We start from the raw sequence: 27,174 nt of genomic DNA, 5'->3' as shown, positions 1-27,174 counted from the left end.
TCAAAACATGACTCAGTACTTGGTGGAGAAACCGTTGTTGGCAAGCTCAGAGGTCAGACGCTTCTTGTAGTTGGTCACCAGGTTTGCGCTCATCTCAGGAGGGATTTTGGTCCACTCCTCTTTGCAGATCTTCTCCAAATCCTGAAGGTTTCGAGGCTGTCGCTTGGCAACTCTAAGCTTCAGCTCCCTCCACAGATTTCCTATGGGATTAAGGTCCGGAGACTGGCTAGGCCACTCCATGACCTTAATGTGCTTCTTCTTGAGCCACTCCTTTGTTGCCTTGGCCGTATGTTTTGGGTCATTGTCGTGCTGGAAGACCCATCCACGACCCATGTCCAGTGTCCTGGCTGAGGGAAGGAGGTTGTCGCCGTAGATTTCACGGTACATGGCCCCGTCCATCCTCCCCTCGATGCGGTGAAGTCGTCCTGTCCCCTTAGCAGAGGAACACCCCCAAAGCATAATGTTTCCACCTCCATGCTTGACGGTGGGGATGGTGTTCTTGGGGTTATAATCAGCATTTCTCTTCCTCCAAACACAGCGAGTCGAGTTGATGCCAAATAGCTCGATTTTGGTCTCATCTGACCACATTACCTTCTCCCAAGCCTTCTCTGAATCATTCAGTTGTTGCCTGTACATGTGCCTTCTTAAGCAGGGGGACCTTGCAGGCGCTGCAGGATTTTAATCCATGACGGTGTAGTGTGTTACCAATGGTTTTCTTGGTGACTGTGGTCCCAGCTGTCTTGAGATCATGAACAAGTTCCTCCCGTGTAGTTCTGGGCTGATCCCTCACCTTTCTCATGATCATCGATACCCCACGAGGCCAGATCTTGCGTGGAGCCCCAGACCGAGGGCGATTGATGGTCATTTTGTGTTTCTTCCATTTCCGAATAATCGCACCAACAGTTGTCTCCTTCTCACCGAGCTGCTTTCCGATGGTCTTGTAGCCCATTCCAGCCTTGTGCAGGTCTACAGTCTTTGCCCCGACGTCCTTAGACAGCTCTTTGGTCTTGCCCATGGTGGAGAAGTTGGAATCTGATTGATTGATTCTGTGGACAGGTGTCTTTTATACAGGTAATGAATTGAGACAGATGTCTTTTATACAGGTAACGAGTTGAGATTCAGAGTACTTTCTTAAAGTGAAAGGACTAATCTAACCGGTCTGTGGGAGCCAGAATTCTTGCTGGTTGGTAGGGGCTCAAATACGTATTTCACTCAATCAAATGCAAATCAATTTATAACTTTTATATGATGTGATTTTCTGGATTTTATATTCTGTCTCTCAATGTTAAAATAAACCTACCATAACAATTAGAGATCGTTCATCGTCAGTGGGCAAACTTTGGCAAGGGATCAAATAATTATTTCCTTCACTGTATATATATATCTATATATACGTATATGCGTTATGTAGTGCAGCAGCGTCAGGAATTGAACAAGCAAGGAACTATTGAATCGGAGTCAAGTTGAGACAAGCATCACAGTAGATTAATGGTCCCATTTCCGGAGTGTGGATGTAATTTGGACTATGTTTATAGTTCAGTGAAGTGTAGCCACGGCACAAATTGAACGAGTAAGGACCTATTGGATGAGAGTCGAGTCGAGAGCTGTTTGGAGGAAGTTTTGGCTTTGGTGAGTTAGTGAGCTTCGATTTTAGATATCGTGACTAAGTGGAGGCTACGAAGATGTGTAGTATATAATTGTGCGGAGCATTTAAACTAAACTTTGGTAGTATAGGTTTTGGTAGTATAGGTTTTGATGTGTGCGGACATTGAGATTGTGCAAAAGTACCTGGGTGTTCACTTGAACAATAAACTGGACTGGACTAATCATACAAATTCACTGTATAAAAAGGGTCAGAGCAGACTCTATCTGCTGAGGAGACTGAGGTCCTTTGGAGTGCAGGGAGCACTCCTGAAGACCTTTTTCAACTCTGTGGTGGCATCAGCCATTTTTTATGCAGTGGTCTGCTGGAGCAGCAGCATCTCAGCAGCCGACAAGAAGAGACTGAACAAGCTTGTCAGGAAGGCCAGCAGTGTGCTGGGGTGTCCACTGGATACGGTGGAGGTGGTGGGAGACAGGAGGGTGATGGCCAAGCTGTCATCCCTGATGAACAACACCTCCCACCCCATGCAGGACACCCTGGCAGCTCTGTGCAGCTCCTTCACCACCGGCTGCTCCACCCCCGGTGTGTGAAGGAGAGGTACCGCAGGTCCTTCCTTCCTGCTGCTGTCAGGCTGCACAACCAACTCTGCTCCCAGCAGACCACATGACACATGACAATAAAAACACTGTGCAATAATAGTTAAAATAGTTTTTTTCTGTCTGTAAATATTATATTTCAGTTATTGTGTTTTTCTACTGTTTTTATTGCTTATTTATAATACTTTTTTTTTTTTTTTTTTATTTTTTATTTTTTATCTTGTCTTTCTTTACTATGTCTCTTGTGTGCACTTTAACTCTATGCTGCTGTAAGCCTGCACATGTCCCCGCTACGGGACTAATAAAGGATTATCTTATCTTATCTTATCTAACTTTCATAAGATTTTGAGTTTACCAAGTGCCTCAGAAATGTGTCTGAATGCTAAAAGGGATTAGGGCAAGCTAATGCGCCAACTTGCCAAAATCGAGCCCAATTACAACAACAACTTAAATCATTTAGTAGTTTGAAAATGCAAGGATCAAACTACTAAACCATGGGTGCAAGGTTTCATGATTTGTTTTGCATCCCGAAGTCCTCAAACAGTGTTTGTAAAATAAAAATCCAACATGGCTGACTTCCTGTTTTATATGTTTCTTAAAGATGACAGCAATGATCACTTGGAATTTCTTGAAAATCACGGCAGTTCTATTCAAACATACATAATTTTACATAACAGCATAATCCATGTATGTTTTTGAGTACAAAGGTAATTTAGAAAGTTTCTTACTAAAGTCCGCCTAGTATGGTGGCTAATTATCAATTAGCATGCTAATAATATTGGTTGATGCCATTACCATAAAACAGGCAATGTTACACAAATTATATATAAAATATGAATGCTCACTTACATAAAAAGAGTCTCTCCAGTAAAAGGAGGCTAAATAAATAAATGGCCGCTGTCGGCCTTCACGAGTCAGTAAACAAACCAGGTTGAATGGTGCAGACCCCTCACAAACAAAAAGGCACCAACTTCACACTAAAAACCCAGCTGGAAATCCAGTTTAACTTAACTATTCGAACACTAGGGGACCGAGTACCGAGGTTCCGTAATCGGTCCCCTCCTCTTCATCCTCTACATGCTCCCCCTTGGTAACATCATAAGCCACCATTGTCTCCTCTTCCACTGCTATGCTGACAACACCCAGCTATACATCTCCGCCAAATCTATCAGCCCCACCACCCACTCCACCATCACCAACTGCCTCACAGATATAAGCACCGATCCTGTGGGGGACAGGGCCTTCTCCATTTTTTTTCTTTCCAAATGTAACACATTGTTGTTAAAAAGTGACTGTTTAATTAGAAAAAAAGCAATAGTTTAGGTCAGCAATATTAAATCTGTATAATTTTGTGATTTCTTAGGTATTGCAGAAACTGGGAAAAGCAGATGAGACCAAAGATGAGCAGTTCGAACAAGTGGTCGTCAACTTCAGGAGACAGGAGGTGAAATATGTTTACAGACCAGAATTACCAAATCATAAAGTTTGTGATTGAACTTTATTAATGTTATTAACCAGCACTGTTTGTTCCGTCAGTTATTAACCAGCACTGTTTGTTCCGTCAGTTATTAACCAGCACTGTTTATTCCGTCAGTTATGAACTAGCACTGTCTGTGTTCCGTCAGTTATGAACCAGCACTGTGTTTGTTCCGTCAGTTATGAACCAGCACTGTGTTTGTTCCGTCAGTTATGAACCAGCACTGTGTTTGTTCCGTCAGTTATGAACTAGCACTGTCTGTGTTCCGTCAGTTATGAACCAGCACTGTGTTTGTTCCGTCAGTTATGAACCAGCACTGTGTTTGTTCCGTCAGTTATGAACCAGCACTGTGTTTGTTCCGTCAGTTATGAACCAGCACTGTGTTTGTTCCGTCAGTTATGAACCAGCACTGTGTTTGTTCCGTCAGTTATGAACCAGCACTGTGTTTGTTATGAACCAGCACTGTGTTTGTTCCGTCAGTTATGAACCAGCACTGTGTTTGTTCCGTCAGTTATGAACCAGCACTGTGTTTGTTCCGTCAGTTATTAACCAGCACTGTGTTTGTTCCGTCAGTTATGAACCAGCACTGTGTTTGTTCTGTCAGTTATTAACCAGCACTGTGTTTGTTCCGTCAGTTATGAACCAGCACTGTGTTTGTTCCGTCAGTTATTAACCAGCACTGTGTTTGTTCCGTCAGTTATGAACCAGCACTGTGTTTGTTCCGTCAGTTATTAACCAGCACTGTGTTTGTTCCGTCAGTCTGAAGGCTCGCGGCTGCAGAGAGAGATGAAGGCCTACATGTCTGCCATTAAAGGCGAGAAAGACTCTTTATTATTCAGTCTCATAAAATACACATTCAGTATATCATACATCACGTATAAAACAAATATCAAAAATGAATGACAACGCCTATCAGCTCACAGTGTTTTTTGTTCCTGCAGGGATGCAGCAGGCCTCCATCAACCTGACACAGTCTCTGCATGAAGTCTATGAACCAGACTGGCATGGAAAAGATGACGTCATGGTCATTGGGAAGGTCAGAGTCATAAAATCACCCACATTATAGGACAGCTGTCCAGCTCTCACTGTACCACCAGCTTAACTGAAACAATGGTAAAAACATTTCTTCACCAGGAACAAACAATAAACTCTAAAACGTTATACCAAAGCTTTGTCACGGCCCTCAGCGACTGATACCGGTACACAACACACCCTTAAGCGTCTGTATGAGACACACTGGACTTTCAAGTAACTACAATGTAAACCCCTCTGAGTCATTATGAGAGGAGGTGGATGGGTCGAACCAACAAGCAGGACTTTCAGACGGGGGACCAGTGTTGAGTCAACTGACTGATGTTATGTTAAGTTGTTTACATTTACCTTAGTTTAGGAAGTTATTTTAAGCCCGACCATGATGTTTTTTTATAAAACTACTAAGTGACCGCTCAACCATGTTTGTGTGGCCCTGTGAACCTGGGAGCTTTGTTGTTGGTGGCAACAGCTCCTCCTACAATGTCCTAAGGTATAGTGGTTCAATGTTAGGGGCCAGAAGAGCTGTTCACTGAAGCTAAGAGTTGGCCACAACAGACCTGTATCACTTTGCAAGGAAAAGCCAGACCTGGGAGTGGAGCGCCAGTCTTCCTTCTGGGTTAGGGTTAGGGTTAGGGCTTTAACCCATGGGGTCCAGTCGGCCATAGCCCAAAGACGATGATCCCTGGCCTCGAGGATCTTACAGAATAATTTCAAAGTTTTGATGTGTTGCTATGACAACATGAGTTGTTATGTGATTCCTGCAGGACTGTGATGCAATGTGGGAAGACTTTCATAACAAACTGGTGGACTCGACGTTGCTGAACCTGGACGAGTACCTGCTACAGTTTCCTGACCTCAAAGTAACAAACACCATGACTTTTGATAAAAAAATAATTTACAGTGTTGATGTAGAAAGTCATTCATCATCCAAAAACTGAAACTTTGTGACATTTCAGACTCGTGTGGCCAAAAGAAGTCGGAAACTCATTGACTATGACAGTGCTCGTCATCATGTCGAAACTCTGCAGGTGTCAGGGATGAAGAACGACCGTAAGATGATGAAGGTGAGTCCTTGTCTCATTAAACAGGGAGATCAGAATGGAATGGACAAGGTGTAATTCCACTTGGTCAAGATTGTATGTCATCTATTCAGGTGTTGTATGGAGTTCCTTTGATTAAACAGACTTGTAATTGTTTGAAGGCAGAAGAAGAGTTGAAAAAGGCTCAGAAAGTGTTTGATGAGTTGAACGTCGATCTGCAGGATGAACTACCGACTCTCTGGGACAGGTGAGTGGGATCTCATACACACCTACCAGATAGCGCGATAATATGTGTAAGAGCCATATAAGACTTAATAAGACGAGTTTAAGGATTTACTAACAGGAATGTTGAAGTGCTCCTTTAGCTACGTTACTGACTACGTCATAGCCAATAGCCCTCAGTCAAGGTTAATCAGTCTGCGGAGCAAGACAGATTTTTCACCGTGGTGTCAACTTGATCACAGAATGAATCTTGTAACTTTATTTTTGTTGAGTATAGTTTTAAATGGAGTTACTGCCACTGAAGACTCATTTCGCATCAAGATTATTGCCAATACATAGACTGTAACAGTAGTGTTGATGTGGATTACTGACACAGACAAAGAAGATTGCCGCTACATTATATTTTGTTATTGTTAAACAGGAAGAAATAACTGGACATGATTGATTTCCTATTTCTATGGAAACTAGGCCTCAGGAAAGAGGTGGAATTCACAGCTCAGACTAATAATCCAGCATCTCTTCTGCTGACAAACATAAGAATAGCACCTGTAAATAACAATATAACTTTTTTTATTTTATCAGTAGTCATCTTTTTCCTATTAATATATTCTGCTGGCTGTTACTAATGCTATTACTGCCCTCATATGTTTCATTTATATATATATATATATAGATAATCATTGTCTTGTTTTAAAATGATGTGCGCCTGAGGAGGGCAATCTCGTCTATATATTCTTGTCTGGTCCATAAAGAAGTTGCTGCTCCTTTCATGCATATGCATATTATTGCATGGTTACACCAAAGTTTTTCAAGCTGCAGTTTGCTTTTATCAAATGTAATATATAGTATAACTCTGATTTTTGTCGGACACAAAGTCACAGAAAAGGGTTCGAGAGAAGCACTGACAGCTCTGTTAATACAGACAGACTAGAGAGAAGCACTGACAGCTCTGTTAATACAGACAGACTAGAGAGAAGCACTGACAGCTCGGTTAAAAGACAAGTCGGGTGGTGGTGGTGCTGTAGGTTGTTGGAGTGGGGGTGGGGTAATGGTCATGGAGTGCAGTGTTTGAGGAGTGTGGAGGGGAGCCGAGTGTTGGAGGGGTGGAGGAGGAGGGGCAATCTACAGGGGGTGCAGACGATGGGGGTTGCAGCAGCAGGGAGGTCTGGATGGGGGGAGGGGAGGATGGCTGATCAAATCTGTTAAAGATCCTCCATCTTCGTCCTGTAGACTTTTTCCCTTCCCTGATCTTCCTCCTCAGCTCCCTCTGCACAGTCCTCAGCTCCTCCTTGTTTCCTGATGTAAAAACCCTCTTCTTCTCCTTGAGGAGGGTCTTTATTTCAGGAGTGATCCAGGGTTTGCTGTTGAAGAAACACCGTACAGTCCTGGTGGGTACGGTGTTCTCCACACAGAAGTTGATGTATTCTGTAATGCAGTCTGTGAGACCGTCAATGTCCCCCCCATGGGCATCACTGATGACTTCCCACACAGTCGAATCAAAACGGTCCTGGCTGCTTGTGAACCAGAGTTTGTACACAGGCCGGAGGTGCACCAGGTTGTGGTCAGATCTTCCCAGGGGAGGGAGGGGTGATGAAGTGTATGCCTCCTTGGTGTTGGCATACAGCAGGTCCAGGGTTCTGTTGTCTCTGGTGGGGCAGGTGATGTACTGGGTGAAGGTGGGCAGAGAGGAGGAGGAGGGGCATGGTTAAAGTCACCAGAGAGGAGGACGGAGGGGCATGGTTAAAGTCACCAGAGAGGAGGAGGAGGAGGACATGGTTAAAGTCACCAGAGAGGAGGAGGAGGACATGGTTAAAGTCACCAGAGAGGAGGAGGAGGAGGGCATGGTTAAAGTCACCAGAGAGGAGGAGGAGGAGGAGGAGGAGGAGGGCATGGTTAAAGTCACCAGAGAGGAGGAGGAGGACATGGTTAAAGTCATGGTTAAAGTCACCAGAGAGGAGGAGGAGGAGGGCATGGTTAAAGTCACCAGAGAGGAGGAGGAGGAGGGCATGGTTAAAGTCACCAGAGAGGAGGAGGAGGAGGGCATGGTTAAAGTCACCAGAGAGGAGGAGGAGGACATGGTTAAAGTCACCAGAGAGGAGGAGGAGGAGGGCATGGTTAAAGTCACCAGAGAGGAGGAGGAGGAGGAGCATGGTTAAAGTCACCAGAGAGGAGGAGGAGGAGGGCATGGTTAAAGTCACCAGAGAGGAGGAGGAGGACATGGTTAAAGTCACCAGAGAGGAGGAGGAGGAGGACATGGTTAAAGTCACCAGAGAGGAGGAGGAGGAGGACATGGTTAAAGTCACCAGAGAGGAGGAGGAGGACATGGTTAAAGTCACCAGAGAGGAGGAGGAGGAAAGTCACCAGAGACATGGTTAAAGTCACCAGAGAGGAGGAGGAGGACATGGTTAAAGTCACCAGAGAGGAGGAGGAGGAGGGCATGGTTAAAGTCACCAGAGAGGAGGAGGAGGAGGGCATGGTTAAAGTCACCAGAGAGGAGGAGGAGGAGGGCATGGTTAAAGTCACCAGAGAGGAGGAGGATGGTTAAAGTCACCAGAGAGGAGGAGGAGGACATGGTTAAAGTCACCAGAGAGGAGGAGGAGGACATGGTTAAAGTCACCAGAGAGGAGGAGGAGGGCATGGTTAAAGTCACCAGAGAGGAGGAGGAGGAGGCATGGTTAAAGTCACCAGAGAGGAGGAGGAGGAGGGGTTAAAGTCATGGTTAAAGTCACCAGAGAGGAGGAGGAGGAGGGCATGGTTAAAGTCACCAGAGAGGAGGAGGAGGAGGAGCATGGTTAAAGTCACCAGAGAGGAGGAGGAGGACATGGTTAAAGTCACCAGAGAGGAGGATGGTTAAAGTCACCAGAGAGGAGGAGGAGGACATGGTTAAAGTCACCAGAGAGGAGGAGGAGGACATGGTTAAAGTCACCAGAGAGGAGGAGGAGGAGGGCATGGTTAAAGTCACCAGAGAGGAGGAGGAGGACATGGTTAAAGTCACCAGAGAGGAGGAGGAGGGCATGGTTAAAGTCACCAGAGAGGAGGAGGAGGACATGGTTAAAGTCACCAGAGAGGAGGAGGAGGGCATGGTTAAAGTCACCAGAGAGGAGGAGGAGGAGGTTAAAGTCATGGTTAAAGTCACCAGAGAGGAGGAGGAGGTTAGGAGGGAGGAGGAGGAGGGCATGGTTAAAGTCACCAGAGAGGAGGAGGAGGACATGGTTAAAGTCACCAGAGAGGAGGAGGAGGGCATGGTTAAAGTCACCAGAGAGGAGGAGGAGGAGGGCATGGTTAAAGTCACCAGAGAGGAGGAGGAGGAGGGCATGGTTAAAGTCACCAGAGAGGAGGAGGAGGGCATGGTTAAAGTCACCAGAGAGGAGGAGGAGGGCATGGTTAAAGTCACCAGAGAGGAGGAGGAGGGCATTGGGATGTTGTGTCAGCAGCCTGCTTGTCGACGAGTGTATGACGTCACAGGCCGCTTCTCCGTTAGCAGAGGGGGGAACATACGCAGATATCGTGATAACGTGCGAGAGTTCCCTCGGTAGATAGTCCGGCCTCATGCTAACGGCCAACAGCTCAATGTCCTCTGTACAGGTCTGCTCCATAACAGTGATGTGCCCAGAGTTACACCATCTATCATTAACAAACACAGAGTTACACCATCTATCATTCACAAACACTGCCAGACCTCCTCCCTTCCTCTTACCCTCTCCGTTGTCCTGTCTGCCCGTATGATGCGGAACCCGTCCAGTGCAGCGTTCGTGTCCGGAGTCAGCTCCATGAGCCATGTCTCCATTAACACCATGATGCTACACTCCCGGTATCCCTCTGATGTCTCCATTAACACCATGATGCTACACTCCCGGTATTCCCTCTGATGGCGAGTCAGCGCTGATAACTCGTCCATCTTGATGGGGAGAGACCTCACGTTTCCCATGATGATGGAGGGGAGGACGGATTTAAAACGTTGGAGGGGAGGACGTGTTTAAGACGTGTTTAAGACGTGTTTAAGACGTGTTTAAGACGTGTTTAAGACGTGTTTAAGACGGGTTTAAGACGGGTTTAAGACGGGTTTAAGACGTTCTGCCCCGGCACGGCTTCCCCATCTCTTCCTCCTCAGTTCGCGGGGAACATCTGGTCTCTCCTCAGGTAGCAGCACCGCCGTGTCTTGGACTGCTAACAGCTGACCCCTGGTGTAAACAATGGGACCATGGCTGCGTGCTGGATCCCCGGACACGGTTGTGAAAAGTGCAATAAGCAGCAAATAGACCACGACAAACTCGATGTGTCTCGCTACCATAGTGCACTAATATTAAAAACAATTAAACAAGTAAAAAGAAAAGTGACAAAAAGTGACAAAAATAACACAATATACAAGAAAAAGCTCAGTGGTGAGCAGGAGCTGCTGTAAAAGGCTGCCACTCGTGCGGCGCCGGAATAAATGACAAAGGGATGATGTAGGCTGGTGTTTTTTCTCAGTGTTTGCAGTGGAACCTGAACTCATTAATTGTCAGCAGCGGAGCGTGGTCCCCTTTATGTTTGATGCCTTTAATCTGATTGCAATTATTCTCACATTTCCAACAGAAATGTAACCTGATCACAACATGTGGCTGAATCAAACAATCCTCCCTGATAATAGACCTGAGTCAGCTTCGTGTTACACTGACAAACATTTTTGATTGGCTTAGTTTGTGAAAACAAATGTTAAAGAAAACACTCACATCCAAAGATACCTCAGAAGATTCAGGTACTGAGTCTCTCTTAATGTTAAGTCGTCCTGACAGTTTATATTAGATGTTCATGAGCTGCCTGACTAACCAAATATAAAACTTATTGCACTACTTCTTTCTGCACTATTGACACTTCCTCTGTTGTAAAAAGTGTTCAAGAAGCAGATGAGTTGATTCGACAACATTTCGATCATCTGGAGAACAATGACAAAAAATCACCAACAATCTAAAACTTTAACTGTTTTTCTTTCTCTTCTGTAGCCGGGTTGGCTTCTACATCAGCACCTATAAGAGTGTAACAAATTTGGAGGCCAAATTCCATCGCGAGATCTCTCTGGTGAGGAGGGGGTCTACCTACTTTGATTTTGCAACACTAACAAATTGATTAAAACAATACAAACATTTTAGAGCTTTTACTGTTCCATCTGAGCCATGACAGACATCAGTGTGCGACCAATGGGGTAAGGGCACTTTGTTACATGGGGAGAGGTGAACTGGGCATAAAAATCTCTTTTTTTTCTCCTTCTAACTGTTACCCTGTAGGTATGTAGGCAGCTGTATGAGGTGATGACCCAACTGGCTGAGCAGCACTCTGACAAAATGTTCACCATCCAAGGAGCACCGAGGTCAGTTTTCCCTGTGACAATCAGTTTAACTTTTAATTTTTAAACATTATTGTAGTTTTGTAAATTATTTTATTTCACGGAAATTATGATTTCTGTGTGATTGAATCATTTTTCAGATTGTTTTAATGCTTTCAGGTTGTTCTTAATGAGACGAACTCAGCGAAATTTGGTGCAAGCGTTTTCAGTCCATTGAAATCAATGTCCTGGGTCACATCTGTGTGTGTTTTAATATGTTATGTCCTCAGAGATGATGCCAAGTTATAGTGATGTGTGTGTATGAACCATGAATGTTTTTCTACTTAGAATCATTTATAATCACCATCTACTGAGTCTAGCCTGTTAGAACTATTGTTGGAAACGTATGCACATCACAGAAAGGTTTCCAGTCCAGTTCATGTTTCCATAAACAACGTAAAGTTTATGTCTGGGGGACAACTAAAAAGTCCTTTCACAATGAACTTGTTCACCAAGATAAAAAGATGTAGAGACAATTAGATAAGGAAGGCCAGTTGTACCACGTCCACTTTATAGTATTACATTGAAACACCTGCAATACAGGTGTCTCTTTGTAACATCTGACACTGGCCATTTGAAGACTCTGACACCATTTGAACTCGTCCCTAAGTGATTCAGGACCACTGCGACTAGCCAGAACCCCATCACCAACAGAAGATGAGAGTCCACCAGAGAGTCCAGACGCCAGCTCCAATCACATGCTCCGCCCTGTCTCACCTGGACCACCACGGCCCAAATCCCCTACACAGGTAGATCTAATGCTTAATCATTCCAGATTCCCAGCATATGTAGATGTAATGTAAACAGGTTGATCTGATCCTTACTGGATCCAGTTTTTCGTGACAGGTAGTTGTTATCTTAACTGGATCCAGATCTCCATCATAGGGAGATCTTATCCTAACTCGATCCAGATCTCCTTTACGGGTAGATGTTAACCTAATTGGATGCAGATCTCTATCATGGGAAGATCTAATCCTAACCAACTGGATCCAGATCTGGATCACAGAGAGATGTAATCCTAACTAACAGGATCCAGATCTCCATCAAAGGAAGATCTAATACTAACCAATGGGATCCAGATCTCTTTTTACAGGGAGATCTAATCCTAACTCGATCCAGATCTCCATCATAGGTAGATGTTACCCTAATTTGATCCAGATCTCTATCATGGGGAGATCTACTCCTAACTGGATCCAGATCTGTTTCACAGGGAGTTCTTATCCTAACTAACTGGATCCAGAGCTCCATCAAAGGTATAAAACAAATGTTATTGGTCTAGAAAAAATAAATATCTATTTGGAATATTTGTCTTAATATAATACAATTTAACAGTGATTGACATACAACAGTGATTGGTAGATGACTGTATAGTGATTGATATATAACAATAATTGATTAATACCAGTGATTGATATAATATTTAATAGTTATTCATTAATACCTGTCTAGTTACTTTTGTACCAGAGGACATAGTGTTTCTATATATTTTACTTTAATCAAATCTGTTTCCTGGTTAAGTCAACTGTTGCAACTTCAAAGTAACTTGATGTGACTGTTTTTCTTTGCTGCCCCCTTTTTGTCTGTTAACTGGTGAGTGAACATGTAACATTTGTCTGTTTTACTGTATGTGTTGAGTGAATATATAACACCATAGGTGTTCTATACAGTAGAGTTGATGACTGAGATTAGTATAGTTAAAGTCACGAGACACTGACTTTCAGCGTTTACATATTTGTCAAAGGTATTTGGACAAATATGTGTGCGTATGTATGTGATGTATGTGTATATACGTGATGTGTGTGTAAATATGTGTATGTATATGTCATGCGACCACCCAATATGAAGGGTTGGTAAATTAGTGTTGCTTGGCTGTGGAAAACTATAAAAGAAATGTTGAAGAAGCCGATTGATGGGCAGGAGTGTGTGATAAATGGTGTTATTTATTAACCAAATTCAACAAAAAATATGTTAAAATTAAGCCAAAAAAGCCTAACCTAACTGGAACACATCACTTGGTAAGTATAGGGTGGTATGAACCAACAATAACACAAACAAGTTAAACAAGCTTATATTAATAATTAATCATTTATTGGATAAATTGAAACATTAGACAAAAATTTGTAATTCATAAGCCAAAGAAACAAAAACTCTTAATGTTGGGGAAGAAGGCAGAGAAAAACGGGATATGCAATATATATGTGTAAAGATGCGCTGACAGTGACATCCTCTGTCCTTGGAAACCCTCATGGAATAAGACAAAACTCCCCCCCAAAAGGGGGAAGCCTCAGAGAGATCAACAGAGGAGGGATCCTCTCACAGGATGGACAGAAGTGCAATAGCTTTCATGTGTACAGAATGAACAACATAATAAAATTACAACAAAGTCAACGGACATGATATAAATGATTCATAAAATGAGAGTAGTAATAGCAGTAGTAGCACTAATAATAGCAAAAACATTAGAGAAAAATGATGACTACATATGATAACAGTAGCAGTGGATATAATAGAAAAACAATGATAATGAAAGCAGTAATAGTATTAGAAATGTGACTAATAATAATAATTATTATAGTATCAGTGGGTGTCAGGCAGGTTTCCATGGTCCAGATCTAACCTCGATCCATGGAAACCTTTGAGGAGAGAAAGCACAAAGACTCAAAACAAAAACTTTGTAGTGTGCATTAATGGGACTAGACTATATACAGTTGGAGAGGAAAAGGAGGAGAGAGGAGCTCAATGTATCCTAGGTAGTCCCCCTGCAGTCTAGGCCTATAGCAGCATAACTGGAGGTTGGACCAAGGTAAACCTGAACTAGTGGGTTAGGGTTAACCCTAACCCTAACCCTAACCCTAACCCAGTCCTAACTATAGACCTGAACCAGTCCTAACTATAAACCTGAACCAGTCCTAACTATAAACCTGAACCAGTCCTAACTATAAACCTGAACCAGTCCTAACTATAGACCTGAACCAGCCCTAACTATAAGCCTGAACCAGCACTAACTATAAACCTGAACCAGTCCTAACTATAAACCTGAACCAGCCCTAACTATAAACCTGAACCAGCACTAACTATAGACCTGAACCAGCACTAACTATAGACCTGAACCAGCCCTAACTATAGACCTGAACTAGTCCTAACTATAAACCTGAACCAGTCCTAACTATAGACCTGAACCAGCCCTAACTATAAACCTGAACCAGCACTAACTATAAACCTGAACCAGCCCTAACTATAGACCTGAACCAGCCCTAACTATAAACCTGAACCAGCACTAACTATAGACCTGAACCAGCCCTAACTATAGACCTGAACCAGCACCTAACTATAAACCTGAACCAGTCCTAACTATAGACCTGAACCAGCCCTAACTATAAACCTGAACCAGCACTAACTATAGACCTGAACCAGCCCTAACTATAGACCTGAACTAGTCCTAACTATAAACCTGAACCAGTCCTAACTATAGACCGGAACTAGTCCTAACTATAAACCTGAACCAGTCCTAACTATAAACCTGAACCAGTCCTAACTATAGACCTGAACCAGCCCTAACTATACACCTGAACCAGTCCTAACTATAAACCTGCTCCAGCGAAAACAGAAGGCTCTGGTTCCTGTTCTACTTTTTAAGACTTTCCAAACCACAAGTAACCCTGCATTGATGGAGCGCAGCTCTCTAGTTGGGTAATAGGGTACAATAAATCTTTAAGATATGACAGTGTCTGACCATTTAAAGCTTTGTAGGTGAGGAGAAGGAATTTAAATTCTATTCTTGATTTAACAGGGAGTCAGTGCAGAGAAGCTAATACTGGAGTAATATGATCTCTTTTCTTAGTTTTTGTTAGAACACGTGCTGCAGCATTCTGGATCTACTGGAGAGATAAAGATACTTGTGAGAGCAGCCCAATAATTGCCAAAATTGTATTCAATTAAATTTAATCATAGCCCCAAATCACAAATTAGCCTCAGAGGACTTTACAATTTATACAACATACAACATCCTCTGTCCCAGGACCCTAGCATGGGAAACAGGAAAAATGTAATTGATTAAATCTAGTCTGAGTTGATTTGATAACAGCTCATCTTTTTTCTTTGGCAGCTTAAAAAGGGGCCACCGGTGCCTCCACCACCAAAAGCCACACCTACCAAGGAGGTGGCCGAGGAGCAGATCATCGACTTGTTTGGAGGGGATTTCTTACCAGCACCTTCACCATCGCAGGTCAGTTGAGTCCTCTGTGTTCATTGACAATCCTCAAACAGATGCAGCTAATACAGTATGTGCTTTGTATTGTAAAAACGTGCTTACCTCTTTTTGTGGTGTTTTTGTTTTTGTTGTTGTTGTTGCCCACAGCCCAATGAAAGACCAGGAGAATCTCTTCTCGACCTGGACTTTGATGCTTTTCAGCCAGATGAAAGTGTTTCTCCGATACCACAGGTTCTTTTTAACTGACAGCTGGATAAAAAACATTCCCTTTTCACTTGCAACAGTTTGAACCAGAGTCTACCCATGAACACTTAATATGTTTGATTGGACAAAGCAATTCATGAGCCACAAGTTGCATGAACAAAGTGGTCTGGTGACTAAGAGACACAGCATATTTAATTTTACACAGACACTGCCATTGATCACCCGATGATGGAATCTGATGAGCAGTATGTTCAAATGAAAGTTAATCTCTCGGTTCTGTAGCAAAATACAAAAGATAAGTAAAAAATAGGCAATAGTTAGGTATGTAAATGTAATTTTTTTAATATCTGTGGACTACTTGAGTGAGTAGAGAATTGGACAGAGTCAAACTTCAGTTTATCATTCCAAGTCCATCCCAGTTGATTTTGTGGATATTTATCTATCTTTTTAAAATTTGTTTATAGTATGAGCCTCATGAAAAAATGTGCTCCTCTTTCAGACAGCTGTGCCTTGGGATATGTGGTCGGTAAGTAAAGTCCTCTGTCTTAATTCTAGTTGTTAGAAAATATTATTTCACACTGCACAATGAATAACATTACTTCATCTTTTAAAAGTATGATGTGATAATGTTTTAGAGTTAGATATATTTGGAGATTAGGGTAATGAAAAGTGAAGTTCGTCTAGTAACTTTACAAACCAAAACTTTTATAAAAATAAATCAATGCATAATTTCAACACAGTACACAGATCAGAGTAGTTGTTTCTGCAGAAGTGAACCATCTTCTACCCTTTTCTGATTTTTTTAGGAAAACGCCCAAACAGCTCCACCTGTAAGTACACACAGTTACACATCTGTTCATCATAATCACTAAAACACGATAAATCACTGATGAGGAGTGAGATTTAATTCAAATTACTGTCCCCACGATGATGATATTCACCATGTAGAACATCCTTATTTTCACATGTTCATTTTAAAACATTATAAAAAGCAAATGTTCACCCCATACAACATCAATGTATTCACATGTTCATTTTTGACCATCAGTATATTCACATGTTCACCCTGTAGAACATCAGTATATTCACATGTTCACCCTGTAGAACATCAGTATATTCACCCTGTAGAACATCAGTATACTCACATGTTCACCCTGTAGAACATCAGTATATTCACCCTGTAGAACATCAGTATATTCACATGTTCACCCTGTAGAACATCAGTATATTCACCCTGTAGAACATCAGTATACTCACATGTTCACCCTGTAGAACATCAGTATATTCACATGTTCACCCTGTAGAACATCAGTTCATACATCAGTATATTCACCCTGTAGAACATCAGTATATTCACATGTTCACCCTGTAGAACATCAGTATATTCACATGTTCACCCTGTAGAACATCAGTATATTCACATGTTCACCCTGTAGAACATCAGTATATTCACATGTTCACCCTGTAGAACATCAGTATATTCACATGTTCACCCTGTAGAACATCAGTATATTCACATGTTCACCCTGTAGAACATCAGTATATTCACCCTGTAGAACATCAGTATATTCACATGTTCACCCTGTAGAACATCAGTATACTCACATGTTCACCCTGTAGAACATCAGTATATTCACCCTGTAGAACATCAGTATACTCACATGTTCACCCTGTAGAACATCAGTATATTCACCCTGTAGAACATCAGTATACTCACATGTTCACCCTGTAGAACATCAGTATATTCACCCTGTAGAACATCAGTATATTCACATGTTCACCCTGTAGAACATCAGTATATTCACATGTTCACCTGTAGAACATCAGTATATTCACATGTTCACCCTGTAGAACATCAGTATATTCACATGTTCACCCTGTAGAACATCAGTATATTCACATGTTCACCCTGTAGAACATCAGTATATTCACATGTTCACCCTGTAGAACATCAGTATATTCACATGTTCACCCTGTAGAACATCAGTATATTCACATGTTCACCCTGTAGAACATCAGTATATTCACCCTGTAGAACATCAGTATATTCACATGTTCACCCTGTAGAACATCAGTATATTCACCCTGTAGAACATCAGTATATTCACCCTGTAGAACATCAGTATATTCACATGTTCACCCTGTAGAACATCAGTATATTCACTGAATCATCCACTTGATTTGACCTTGTTCAACTGATACTGTTTGCACAAAGACAAGACTGACGCTTTTCCTGTGGTGCCGTTTTGTTTCATGTGTTTTTACTTTTGACTTTCCAAACTTTTGAACTACTTTATTGCAGTTTAATTTTTTTCCTAAAAATATAGCCACCTAATCTTAATTTAGCCAGAATTCACAGTGAAAGGGTCTTACTGAAGTCAGGGTCAGGAACTCTGCAGGTTTGTTAAGCAGAAAACTGAATCATGCATCTCTTTGTTAGATAACAACTATGATCAGTCTGTCTTTGTGCAACCTGTCTCTGGATTCTCACATCATTCCTGTTAACTATCATGGTCTTAAGAACACACACTGTGAATTTGCATGTACTGGCTCTCCAGTCTGACTCAGAACTATGGGTTTAGGGGGGGTCAAACTTTAATACTACAATCCCTGCCTTTCCCAAGCAGGCTGCAGACACCAGCTTCGTCGCAGACTGGTCCGCTGACTTTGGTTCATTGTCAGCAAATGAAGATTCTGCCCCAGGAGTGGAGGCCCCTGCTGTAGGGCCGGACGGGGCACAGGGTGGGGCACAGGGTGGGGCTCAGGACTTGCCCCAGACAGACGGCTGGCAGCCAGGTGCAGACACAGCTACACCTCCTCAGGACAGTGAGGTAGCCTCAGCAGCTGAAGATGAGGTTAGCAGCTGGAACTATCAAACTAACCCCAACCATCATTCCTCTGCAGTTAGAGGTGATGAAGTCGAGACAAGGCAGTCAGACTCAGTGAGAGTTGCAGGGCAGGAAGATCGTAGGAAGTCCACCCCAGGACTGATATTCACCAATGAGTATGGTGAACAGATTGAGGACAGCACAGAGGACAGAGGGGACAAGTGGTCAAGGTCTCCAGATGGGTCTGGGTCTGAATATGAGACAGCTGAGGAATGGGGAGATGGAGGTCAAGGGGGAGGCTGGGCGAGTGCCGATGATGAACTTTCATATGAAGATTGTCCCCCCATCAATGTCTCGGAGGGGTCTGGATGTGGTTATGATGATGTAATAGCAGATCGGCCTCAAGCAGTAGAACAAGCTTCCCCAGAGAGCGATGCAGCAGACAGAAACTGTTCAGCAGAAGAAGACCTGCCAGTAGAAGTAAATTATCTCATATCAGTTTATGGACATCCTTCTGCTGAAACACAGGGAGCAGGTGCGTTTGATTCAGATCCTTCTGCTGAAACACAGGGAGCAGGTGCGTTTGATTCAGATCCTTTTGCTGAAACACAGGGAGCAGGTGCGTTTGATTCAGATCCTTTTGCTGAAACACAGGGAGCAGGTGCGTTTGATTCAGATCCTTTTGCTGAAACACAGGGAGCAGGTGCGTTTGATTCAGATCCTTTTGCTGAAACACAGGGAGCAGGTGCGTTTGATTCAGATCCTTTTGCTGAAACACAGGGAGCAGGTGCGTTTGATTCAGATCCTTTTGCTGAAACACAGGGAGGAGGTGCGTTTGATGCGGATCCTTTTGCTGAAAAACACGGAGGAGGTGCGTTTGATTCAGTTCCCTCACCTGTAACATGGGGAGGAGGTGCGTTTGATTCAGTTCCCTCACCTGAAACACAGGGAGGAGGTGCGTTTGATTCAGTTCCCTCACCTGTAACATGGGGAGGAGGTGCGTTTGATTCAGTTCCCTCACCTGAAACACCGGGAGGAGGTGCGTTTGATTCAGTTCCCTCACCTGAAACACAGGGAGGAGGTGCGTTTGATTCAGTTCCCTCACCTGAAACACAGGGAGGAGGTGCGTTTGATTCAGTTCCCTCACCTGTAACATGGGGAGGAGGTGCGTTTGATTCAGTTCCCTCACCTGAAACACCGGGAGGAGGTGCGTTTGATTCAGTTCCCTCACCTGAAACACAGGGAGGAGGTGTGTTTGATTTAGATCTTTTTGCTCAGACACAGTTTGGAGACAAGGGGGTTGGTTTTGAATTTGATCCATTTGCTGGGACCTCAGGAGAAGGTGGACTTGTGTCTACTGGGGATGGAAGAGGGGGGTGGGATACAGACCCTTTTGCCAACGCTTTCTCAGCAGCATCTACAGGGACTGAGGGTCCTGCCTCCAACGCCATGTCCTGGCAGGAAGTTAGTCACAACAGTGGCTTCAACTCTGCTGTCTCTGGAACAGCAGTGGGAATTAAAGATGTAATCGTTACCAGAATTCACAAAGAACCAGAAAATTCAGACATGTCCGAAGATGAGTCTGCAAACCGGAGATTTGGAAAGTTGTACCAAGAGCTAGATACAGAAAAGGAAGAGGTACTTGACTTGCTCCCGTCTTCATTGTGGTAGATTAGTATAGGGTAGAATAGAAAAGAATAAAACCCTTTTTCCGTTTTCTACCCTCCCACAGTTTGAGAACCGAAGTGAAAGTAGTAGTCCTGAAACCTGGATCCCAGCCTGAGCTCCTCCCAGTTCTCCTATTGCCTGCTTTGTCTGCTTGTTCATTCCATACATTCATCGTCACATCGAGTCCATCCTTACGGCTCATCTTAGACTTGTTTTACTGGAAGCTTCAAACACTAATTTGTGTCTTTGTAATTTAATTTAGGTGACCAATGCATTTAATGGATTTGCACAGGTAACTAAACTGGAATTTCTACCCATTGTCCAGGTGAAACATTGAAATTAGCTTAGTTTGCAGATATTAATTCTACTGTTCTGATTGCAGCATTCATCACATATTTCCGTTGCAGATTTTTCAGAGCTATTTCAGTCCACAGGGATTTCTGATATTAGTTAATTGTAACTTTTGCTTTTACCATTCAGCCTTCCAGCTGTAAGTTTCAATCTTTCAGATGTTCGTTTACTGTCAGTGGCCAGGTTTAACTACCTAATTTATCTATTTCATCTTTGAGTGGAACAAAGAGGTCAGAGCAGAGGTCAGAGGTCACAGCAGAGTCACATCAGAGATCTGGGGCTGCTGTAGAGATTAGAGGTTGCTGCAGAGGTCGCTGCTGATATTAGGTGCTTTAAATTAGACATTGACCCTAACTGCATGCTTACATCATCAGACCCTCAGAAGCCTTATTCCCTGTATGTCCTGTATCCTCATATTCTCCAAAGACTCTTCTTCTCTCCTCTGAATGCAAATATTCATGTATTTCCAGATACTGATTGTCAATTGTGACTCTTCTTCTTCTTCTTCTCTACTTTTGAAACATGCTCACTTAAGGATTCCACTTCCCCATCATTCTTTGCTGATTTTGATAAGATGGTGAGTTTAAATTGAAGTACATCCAGTGACTTGGAATGGTATCTTCATTTATTTTATGTACTCTTCTGTTCAGCAGTTTTTGCAATATACATTATACTTTTTGCCCGCATTTGTGCTAAGTGTATTTCTTCTTATGTATTGATCCATAGTGCTTTGTTACCTCAAAAATGTATTCTGATCGTTTAATCAGTACTGCAGAAGTGAGAGCTAAATGCATACCGATCAATTCATTTTCATTTATATTGAACAAACTGAAGTGAAAGTGTCAAATATAGACATAATCCTTCTGCTGGGGACTGAGCAAGCAATTTACCCACTGGCAACTTTGGAAAACTATTTTCATTATAAAAATAACAAACACTTCTATATTACCCTGTACAAACTCTTAAAAAAACACTTTCCCAAAAGGCAACAGGTCACAATGAGCTATTAAACTAAGGATCCTCAATTATTCAATTCAGTTCAATTCAATGAAATGTATTTTGTATAGCCCAAAATCACAAATTAAAAATTAGCCTCAGAGGGCTTTACAATCTGTACACATGCGTCCTCCTCTGTCTCGAAACCCCCGGAATACTATTAAACTGAAATATTATATTAGTAGAATAATACAAAAGAAAATATGCCCATTAGGAGCAGTATTTACATTAGCTTCACCTTGAATAGATATTCAAAGCACCCAAACATGTATGTATTGCAGTGCTATAGTGTTATATAAATGTAACATAGGGTTAGGATTAGGAGTTAATATTTTAAGGTATTAGTTATATTATATCTGAGCAGTACAATGGAATATGGCCATAAAGCAAAGCCAATGTAAATGCAGATTGCTCCTGCAATCCCCAATTTGCCTCAGAGGGCTTTACAATCTGTATACTACATCCTCTGTCCTTAGACCCTCACATCGGTATAGGAAAGGGGAGATCAACAGAGGAGGGATCCCTCTCTCAAGTTGTATAGATAGATGTCATGTGTACAAAATAAACAACATAATAGAATTACAACACATTTAATGAATATTTAAAATAAATTATACAAGCACTGAGAGTAGAAATAGCAGGAGTAGCACTAATAATAGCAGAAATTATAAAAAAAAATGATGACTGCTAATACTAACAGCAGCGGCGGATATAATATAATAATTATGATAACTAAAACAGTAATAGTAGCAGCAGTAGTATTAGAAATGTGACAATGATAATAATAGTATCAGTGAACAGGTTGTTTTCATCTGGCTTGATCGATAGATTAAGTCGGGTATCATCTGCATAACAAAGCAAGTTGATGGAGAGTTTTCTGATAATATTCCCTTAAGGAAGCATATATAAGGTGAATAAACTTGGTCCAAGCACAGACCCTTGTGGAACTCTGTGACTAATGTTGGTGTTCATAGAGGATTCATTGTTCACATATACAAACTGGGGTTGATCTGATAAATAGGACTCGAACCAGCTTAGTGCGGTAAAGATGGATTGATAATATCTAGTATAGAGGAGCTAACTAAAAGTAAAACTTCCTTAAGCAGCCTAGTCGGGATCAGGTCTAAGAGACAGGTTGAAGGTTTAGACTTAGAAGTAGTTAAAGTCAATTGTTGAAGGTTGATGGGTGAAAAGCCATCTAAATATATTTCAGGTTCCACAGCTGTTTCTAAGGTTCCTGTATTTGTGGATCGATCTGTACTGGTTGAGGGCAGTAGATTATTAACTTAGTCTCTAACAGTTAGAATCTTATCATTAAAGAATATCATGAAGTTACTACTACTGAGGTTTATAGGAATACACGGCTCAACAGAGCTGTGACTCTCTGTCAGCCTGGCTACAGTGCTGAAGAGAACCCTGGGCTTGTTCTTATTTAAATCTATTAATGCTGAATAATAGGCTGCTCTAGCATTACGGAGGGCCTTCTTATATATTTTAAGATTATCTTGCCAGACTAACTGAGATTCTTCCAGATTGGTGGAACACCATATCCTATTCATTTTTCGTGATGTTTGCTTTAATTTGCGGGTTTGTAAATGAAAGGTGTTGTGTACCGTGTCGGCGGTAGTTTCATCTCCTATGCAGGTTGAGATAAACAACACAGGCAGAGATGAAGGCTGGATTAGTATTCATGAATGGTCTATTTAGACATGTGGAATTCTGAGCCTTACATTAAATTTCATGCAAAGTGACTGCAGCAAAAATGTTATGGTTGACCACCATCTTTCTTTACAAAAGAATGAAGTTACCGCAGACACAACTGAGCTTCCAGAAGCCTCAGTGACAGAAGCTGCTGCCCCGACAGAACATGCTATGGAACAAGACAAGCCTTCATCTCCCCCTGCTGTTGAGGAGCTTCCAACGCCACCTGCTGGAGAGGAACCTCTCGCTCTTCCTGATGGTGAGGAACCTCCAGCAGGGGGAGCTAGTGGATTGCTGGAGGAACTTGCAGTTTCCTCTGCTGGTGAGGAAGAAACAGCAGAAAGTTATTGCAGCCTGAAGGAAGACGTGCCAAATGTGAGTGAATGAAAGTGTTTATCACCAAAAATACTCACTCGCCATCATCACTCCCATCATCATTATTTCTATTAAATTAAGTTGTACTTTTAAAACACTGATTCAAAACAGAAGTTCCCTCAGGGCACTTTTCATAAAGAGCAGGTCTAGACCGTACTCTTTATAATACTATTTACAGAAACCTAATTTCCCCCCATGAGCAAGCAGTGGCATCTCCCCGTCAACATGAAGAAACCTGGAGCAGAACTAGGCTCCGGTTGGCGGCCTTTTGCTTTGACTGGTTGGGTTGAGAGAGAAAGAGAGAAAGGAGGAAAGAGTATAACAGCATCCCAATGCAAGTTACACATACAGATGTAAAGTAACAGTAATGGTCATGGTAGTAATAATATTCATATGAATGAACTTATAATTAGAATAATAAAATAATTGTAGCAGCGGGTGTTGAGCAGGAACATGGGATCAGTAGGTGGGTTGCAATCATAAAATCTCAAGACCACTTGTGGAGAGGGTGTCGCCATTGCAAACACAAACACGAAGCTGGTTCCACAGGAGAAGAGCTTGATAGCAGAAGGCTCGGGCTGCCATTCTACTTTTGGAGACTCTATAAACTTTCATTTTATGCCAGTTCAGACCAAATACTCCCGACGTGACAAAAATGTTCAAGAACATTGAAGGTAAAAGTAGTGGTGGTGTCGCCAGTGTAAGGCATGTCACCTGTTTCAACAGCCAATCAGCCTGTAGTGAAGTCAGCTGGTCAGTTGCACACTGTCAGCTGGTCGAAATAGCAGAGTTCTGGATAGAGGAAAGAGAAAATCACATCATCTTCCGTCCCCTGGAAAGGGATAAATGGTACAGAATAGTGTTATATAGTGTATGTATTTTTTATTATCTATGGGCTGTAGCTCTCCGTCAGAATGACTGCTTCACGATACATTTGATATTTAGGATTGAAGAATTAGGATGACTGGACTGCACCAACCAAGGTAAAGTCAAGTAATGGTGCATCAAAAAGTGTTATAAGTGTGACACTGACAATAAATGGTTAATCGTTTTATCAGCAGTTTTGAAAGTTTAAATTTGATTTAAAGTAATGCAAAACAACATTGACTAAGTAAGGTCTTCATCCACTCAAATACTTAAATATCTCATTCATTTTGTTTGAATTTATAGTTTGATGCTTAAAGGGGGCGGCTGTGGCGTAGTGGAGAGCAAGGTAGTTCTCCAATCAGAGGGTCGGTGGTTCAATACCCGGCTTCGGCAGTCGATGTGTCCTTGGGCAAGACACTTAACCCCAAGTTGCTCCCGAAGGCTTGCCATCGGTGTGGACTGGATGATGAATGTTAGTTAGAGTCTGATGGTGGCACCTTGATGGTAGCCTGTCATCAGTGTGTGAATGGGTGAATGATATGTAACATACTACTGACTGTAAGTCGCTTTGGAGAAAAGCGTCTGCTAAATGACTGTAATGTAATGTAATGTAAAGGTAATTTCCCTATAGACATTTTTCATCAGAAAATATCTGTATTAAAGGCAACACATAAAGATCCTGGATGTCACAGTTGCATAACACTGAACTGCAATATTTTGACTAGCCAAGGGAATTGTGGGAATTGTTTTTATATTGCATGTTTTTGTCTGACCAAAACACACTTTGTTTGCCCAAAATACACAGCCTAAACAGATGTGTTGGGAGTAATATTCATGTATGTGAATACATTTTAACTAAAGTGCTGCAGAATATGTGAAGCTAACATCTACTGTTAACTCTGTATGTGACTGTTACTGTTTAATGAAATGATTTCTGTTTCCAAACAGATTCCTCCTGCTGACGAAGCTGAAACATCTCCAGGTGAAGCAGCTCCTTCGGTAACTATCAGTCAACTTTCGTTATGACCAGTATTTAAAACAAGCATCAAAAGCATTTAAGTTCTGAATGTTAAAGTGTGGAGAGTCATCCTCTGGTTTTATTTGTTTTCCCATAAAATGCACCTTTTTGACAACTATAAAATACCAGGTTTATAAGTACATCATATTAGTACTAAACAGTACTTGACTAAAAAGACAATTGGAAGGCGAAAACAATAAAAAACAGGATTTCAATAAAAATCAATAGTAAATAAAAACCCAGTGTCTAAAAGTATTAACCCTTAACATGACCATAAATAGACTCTTCTATCAGAAACTACATCACATTCTTCATTGGATTTTAAATAGGATCAGTTACATGTGGAGATACAATATGTTATTAATTTAGTTGTAGTGTAAGTATAACACATTTAGTTCTTAGGGCTTCTTTATTTCTTCATTATTATAACTTAGAGAAAGTGAAAGGTTATTAATGTGATACTAAATGTTTTTTTTGTCTTCTTGAGGAAAAGATGCCAATCCCCTCTGTGGTGATTGAGCCTGCCTCCAGTAACGAAGGTGATGACGACCGTGATGCTGATATCATCTCTCCCACTGCCATCAGTGACAACGGTGTAACAGCTGAAAACCCTACTGTCAAACACATGAGTCCCTCTGGTGGAGTGTCAGGACTCCCTGATGACTTTCTCTACAAGGTCGGTCTTCCTCCAGATAACAAATGCTAACGTTTAAGCAGCAAATTCAGTTCTGTTTTTTCAACAAAATAGTTAACATGCTAAAGCTGTTGTCAGCAAAGGGGGTGATGATGTTTTTCTGCCTGCAGGTGGAGACAATGCATGACTTTGAGGCTGCAAATTCAGATGAGCTCGAACTGAAGAGAGGTGATGTGGTGTTGGTGGTTCCCACTGCTTCAGTAGAGGATCAGGTGAGAAGCGGTGGTGAGACTATTATGTCCTGTTATTAAATGCCACCAGCATCGTGGAAGGAAATAATGAACATAATCTCAGCAGTATTTCAGGCTGATAGTATTTTTGTGGTTGTTGTTGCAGGATGCCGGCTGGCTCACAGGTATCAAAGAAAGTGAGTGGTTAACTCTTGGCGCTGCTGCTCACAAAGGACTTTTCCCAGATAACTTTACACAGCGTTTGGAGTAAGAAGTCTCTTCAGCTGGGGGAGACAAATGAGCAGAAGTTTGAGACATCTGTGTCCGAGCCGTTCAGTCAGCATGTAGCCAACCCCTAAAACACCTTCTAACTGCAGCTGCAGCTGTCTGCTTTACAACACAATGGTTTGAAACTCTACAATCTACAGAAACTAAATTTCATGGTAAAAAAAGTAGTTATATTCCTATTATAAGTGAAAATGACAAAGCATGATGTGATAGTATGGTCTACCCTTCTTTGGAATTGAGATGTTTTTTTTGTTGCTGTTGAAAGAAAAAAAAGATGCATTGGGAATGTTACAATCTCTTCATGTTCATGCAAACAAAAAGCTATTGTATTTGAAAAAAAAGAAATACTATACCTTCTTTGCACCAAGTTTGTGTGTACTACTTATGTTGCTCTGCTATTTAAGAATCTGTAGTGCTGTGTTCTATTTAAATGTTCTCGAGTGTAACATGAAACTCTGGAGTTTGTTGTTCT

At 42.0% G+C, this 27,174-nt stretch overlaps 1 protein-coding gene across 1 annotated transcript in view; it reads left to right on the top strand.

Annotated features, from left to right (window-relative positions):
* amph (amphiphysin) overlaps window positions 1-26,805 on the top strand; it is a 32,361-nt gene extending 5,556 nt beyond the window's left edge. Inside the window, exons 2-22 of the mRNA XM_054596044.1 lie at window positions 3,563-3,643; window positions 4,436-4,490; window positions 4,618-4,712; window positions 5,473-5,568; window positions 5,665-5,772; window positions 5,910-5,995; window positions 10,953-11,028; window positions 11,235-11,317; window positions 11,943-12,081; window positions 15,438-15,557; window positions 15,690-15,773; window positions 16,246-16,272; window positions 16,553-16,576; window positions 18,371-18,601; window positions 20,505-20,534; window positions 21,129-21,170; window positions 23,387-23,665; window positions 25,481-25,531; window positions 26,038-26,226; window positions 26,355-26,456; window positions 26,581-26,805. Of these exons, the coding sequence (XP_054452019.1) occupies window positions 3,563-3,643; window positions 4,436-4,490; window positions 4,618-4,712; window positions 5,473-5,568; window positions 5,665-5,772; window positions 5,910-5,995; window positions 10,953-11,028; window positions 11,235-11,317; window positions 11,943-12,081; window positions 15,438-15,557; window positions 15,690-15,773; window positions 16,246-16,272; window positions 16,553-16,576; window positions 18,371-18,601; window positions 20,505-20,534; window positions 21,129-21,170; window positions 23,387-23,665; window positions 25,481-25,531; window positions 26,038-26,226; window positions 26,355-26,456; window positions 26,581-26,685 (2,103 nt within the window). The 3' untranslated portion in view covers window positions 26,686-26,805. The remainder of the gene's footprint in view (window positions 1-3,562; window positions 3,644-4,435; window positions 4,491-4,617; window positions 4,713-5,472; window positions 5,569-5,664; window positions 5,773-5,909; window positions 5,996-10,952; window positions 11,029-11,234; window positions 11,318-11,942; window positions 12,082-15,437; window positions 15,558-15,689; window positions 15,774-16,245; window positions 16,273-16,552; window positions 16,577-18,370; window positions 18,602-20,504; window positions 20,535-21,128; window positions 21,171-23,386; window positions 23,666-25,480; window positions 25,532-26,037; window positions 26,227-26,354; window positions 26,457-26,580) is intronic.
* The last annotated feature ends 369 nt before the right edge of the window (window positions 26,806-27,174 follow it).

This window comes from Anoplopoma fimbria, chromosome 3, assembly GCF_027596085.1.
Source record: "Anoplopoma fimbria isolate UVic2021 breed Golden Eagle Sablefish chromosome 3, Afim_UVic_2022, whole genome shotgun sequence".
NCBI lineage: Eukaryota > Metazoa > Chordata > Actinopteri > Perciformes > Anoplopomatidae > Anoplopoma > Anoplopoma fimbria.
The sequence above is the reverse complement of the archived record's forward strand: the minus strand, read 5'-3'. Positions and strand labels throughout refer to the sequence as shown.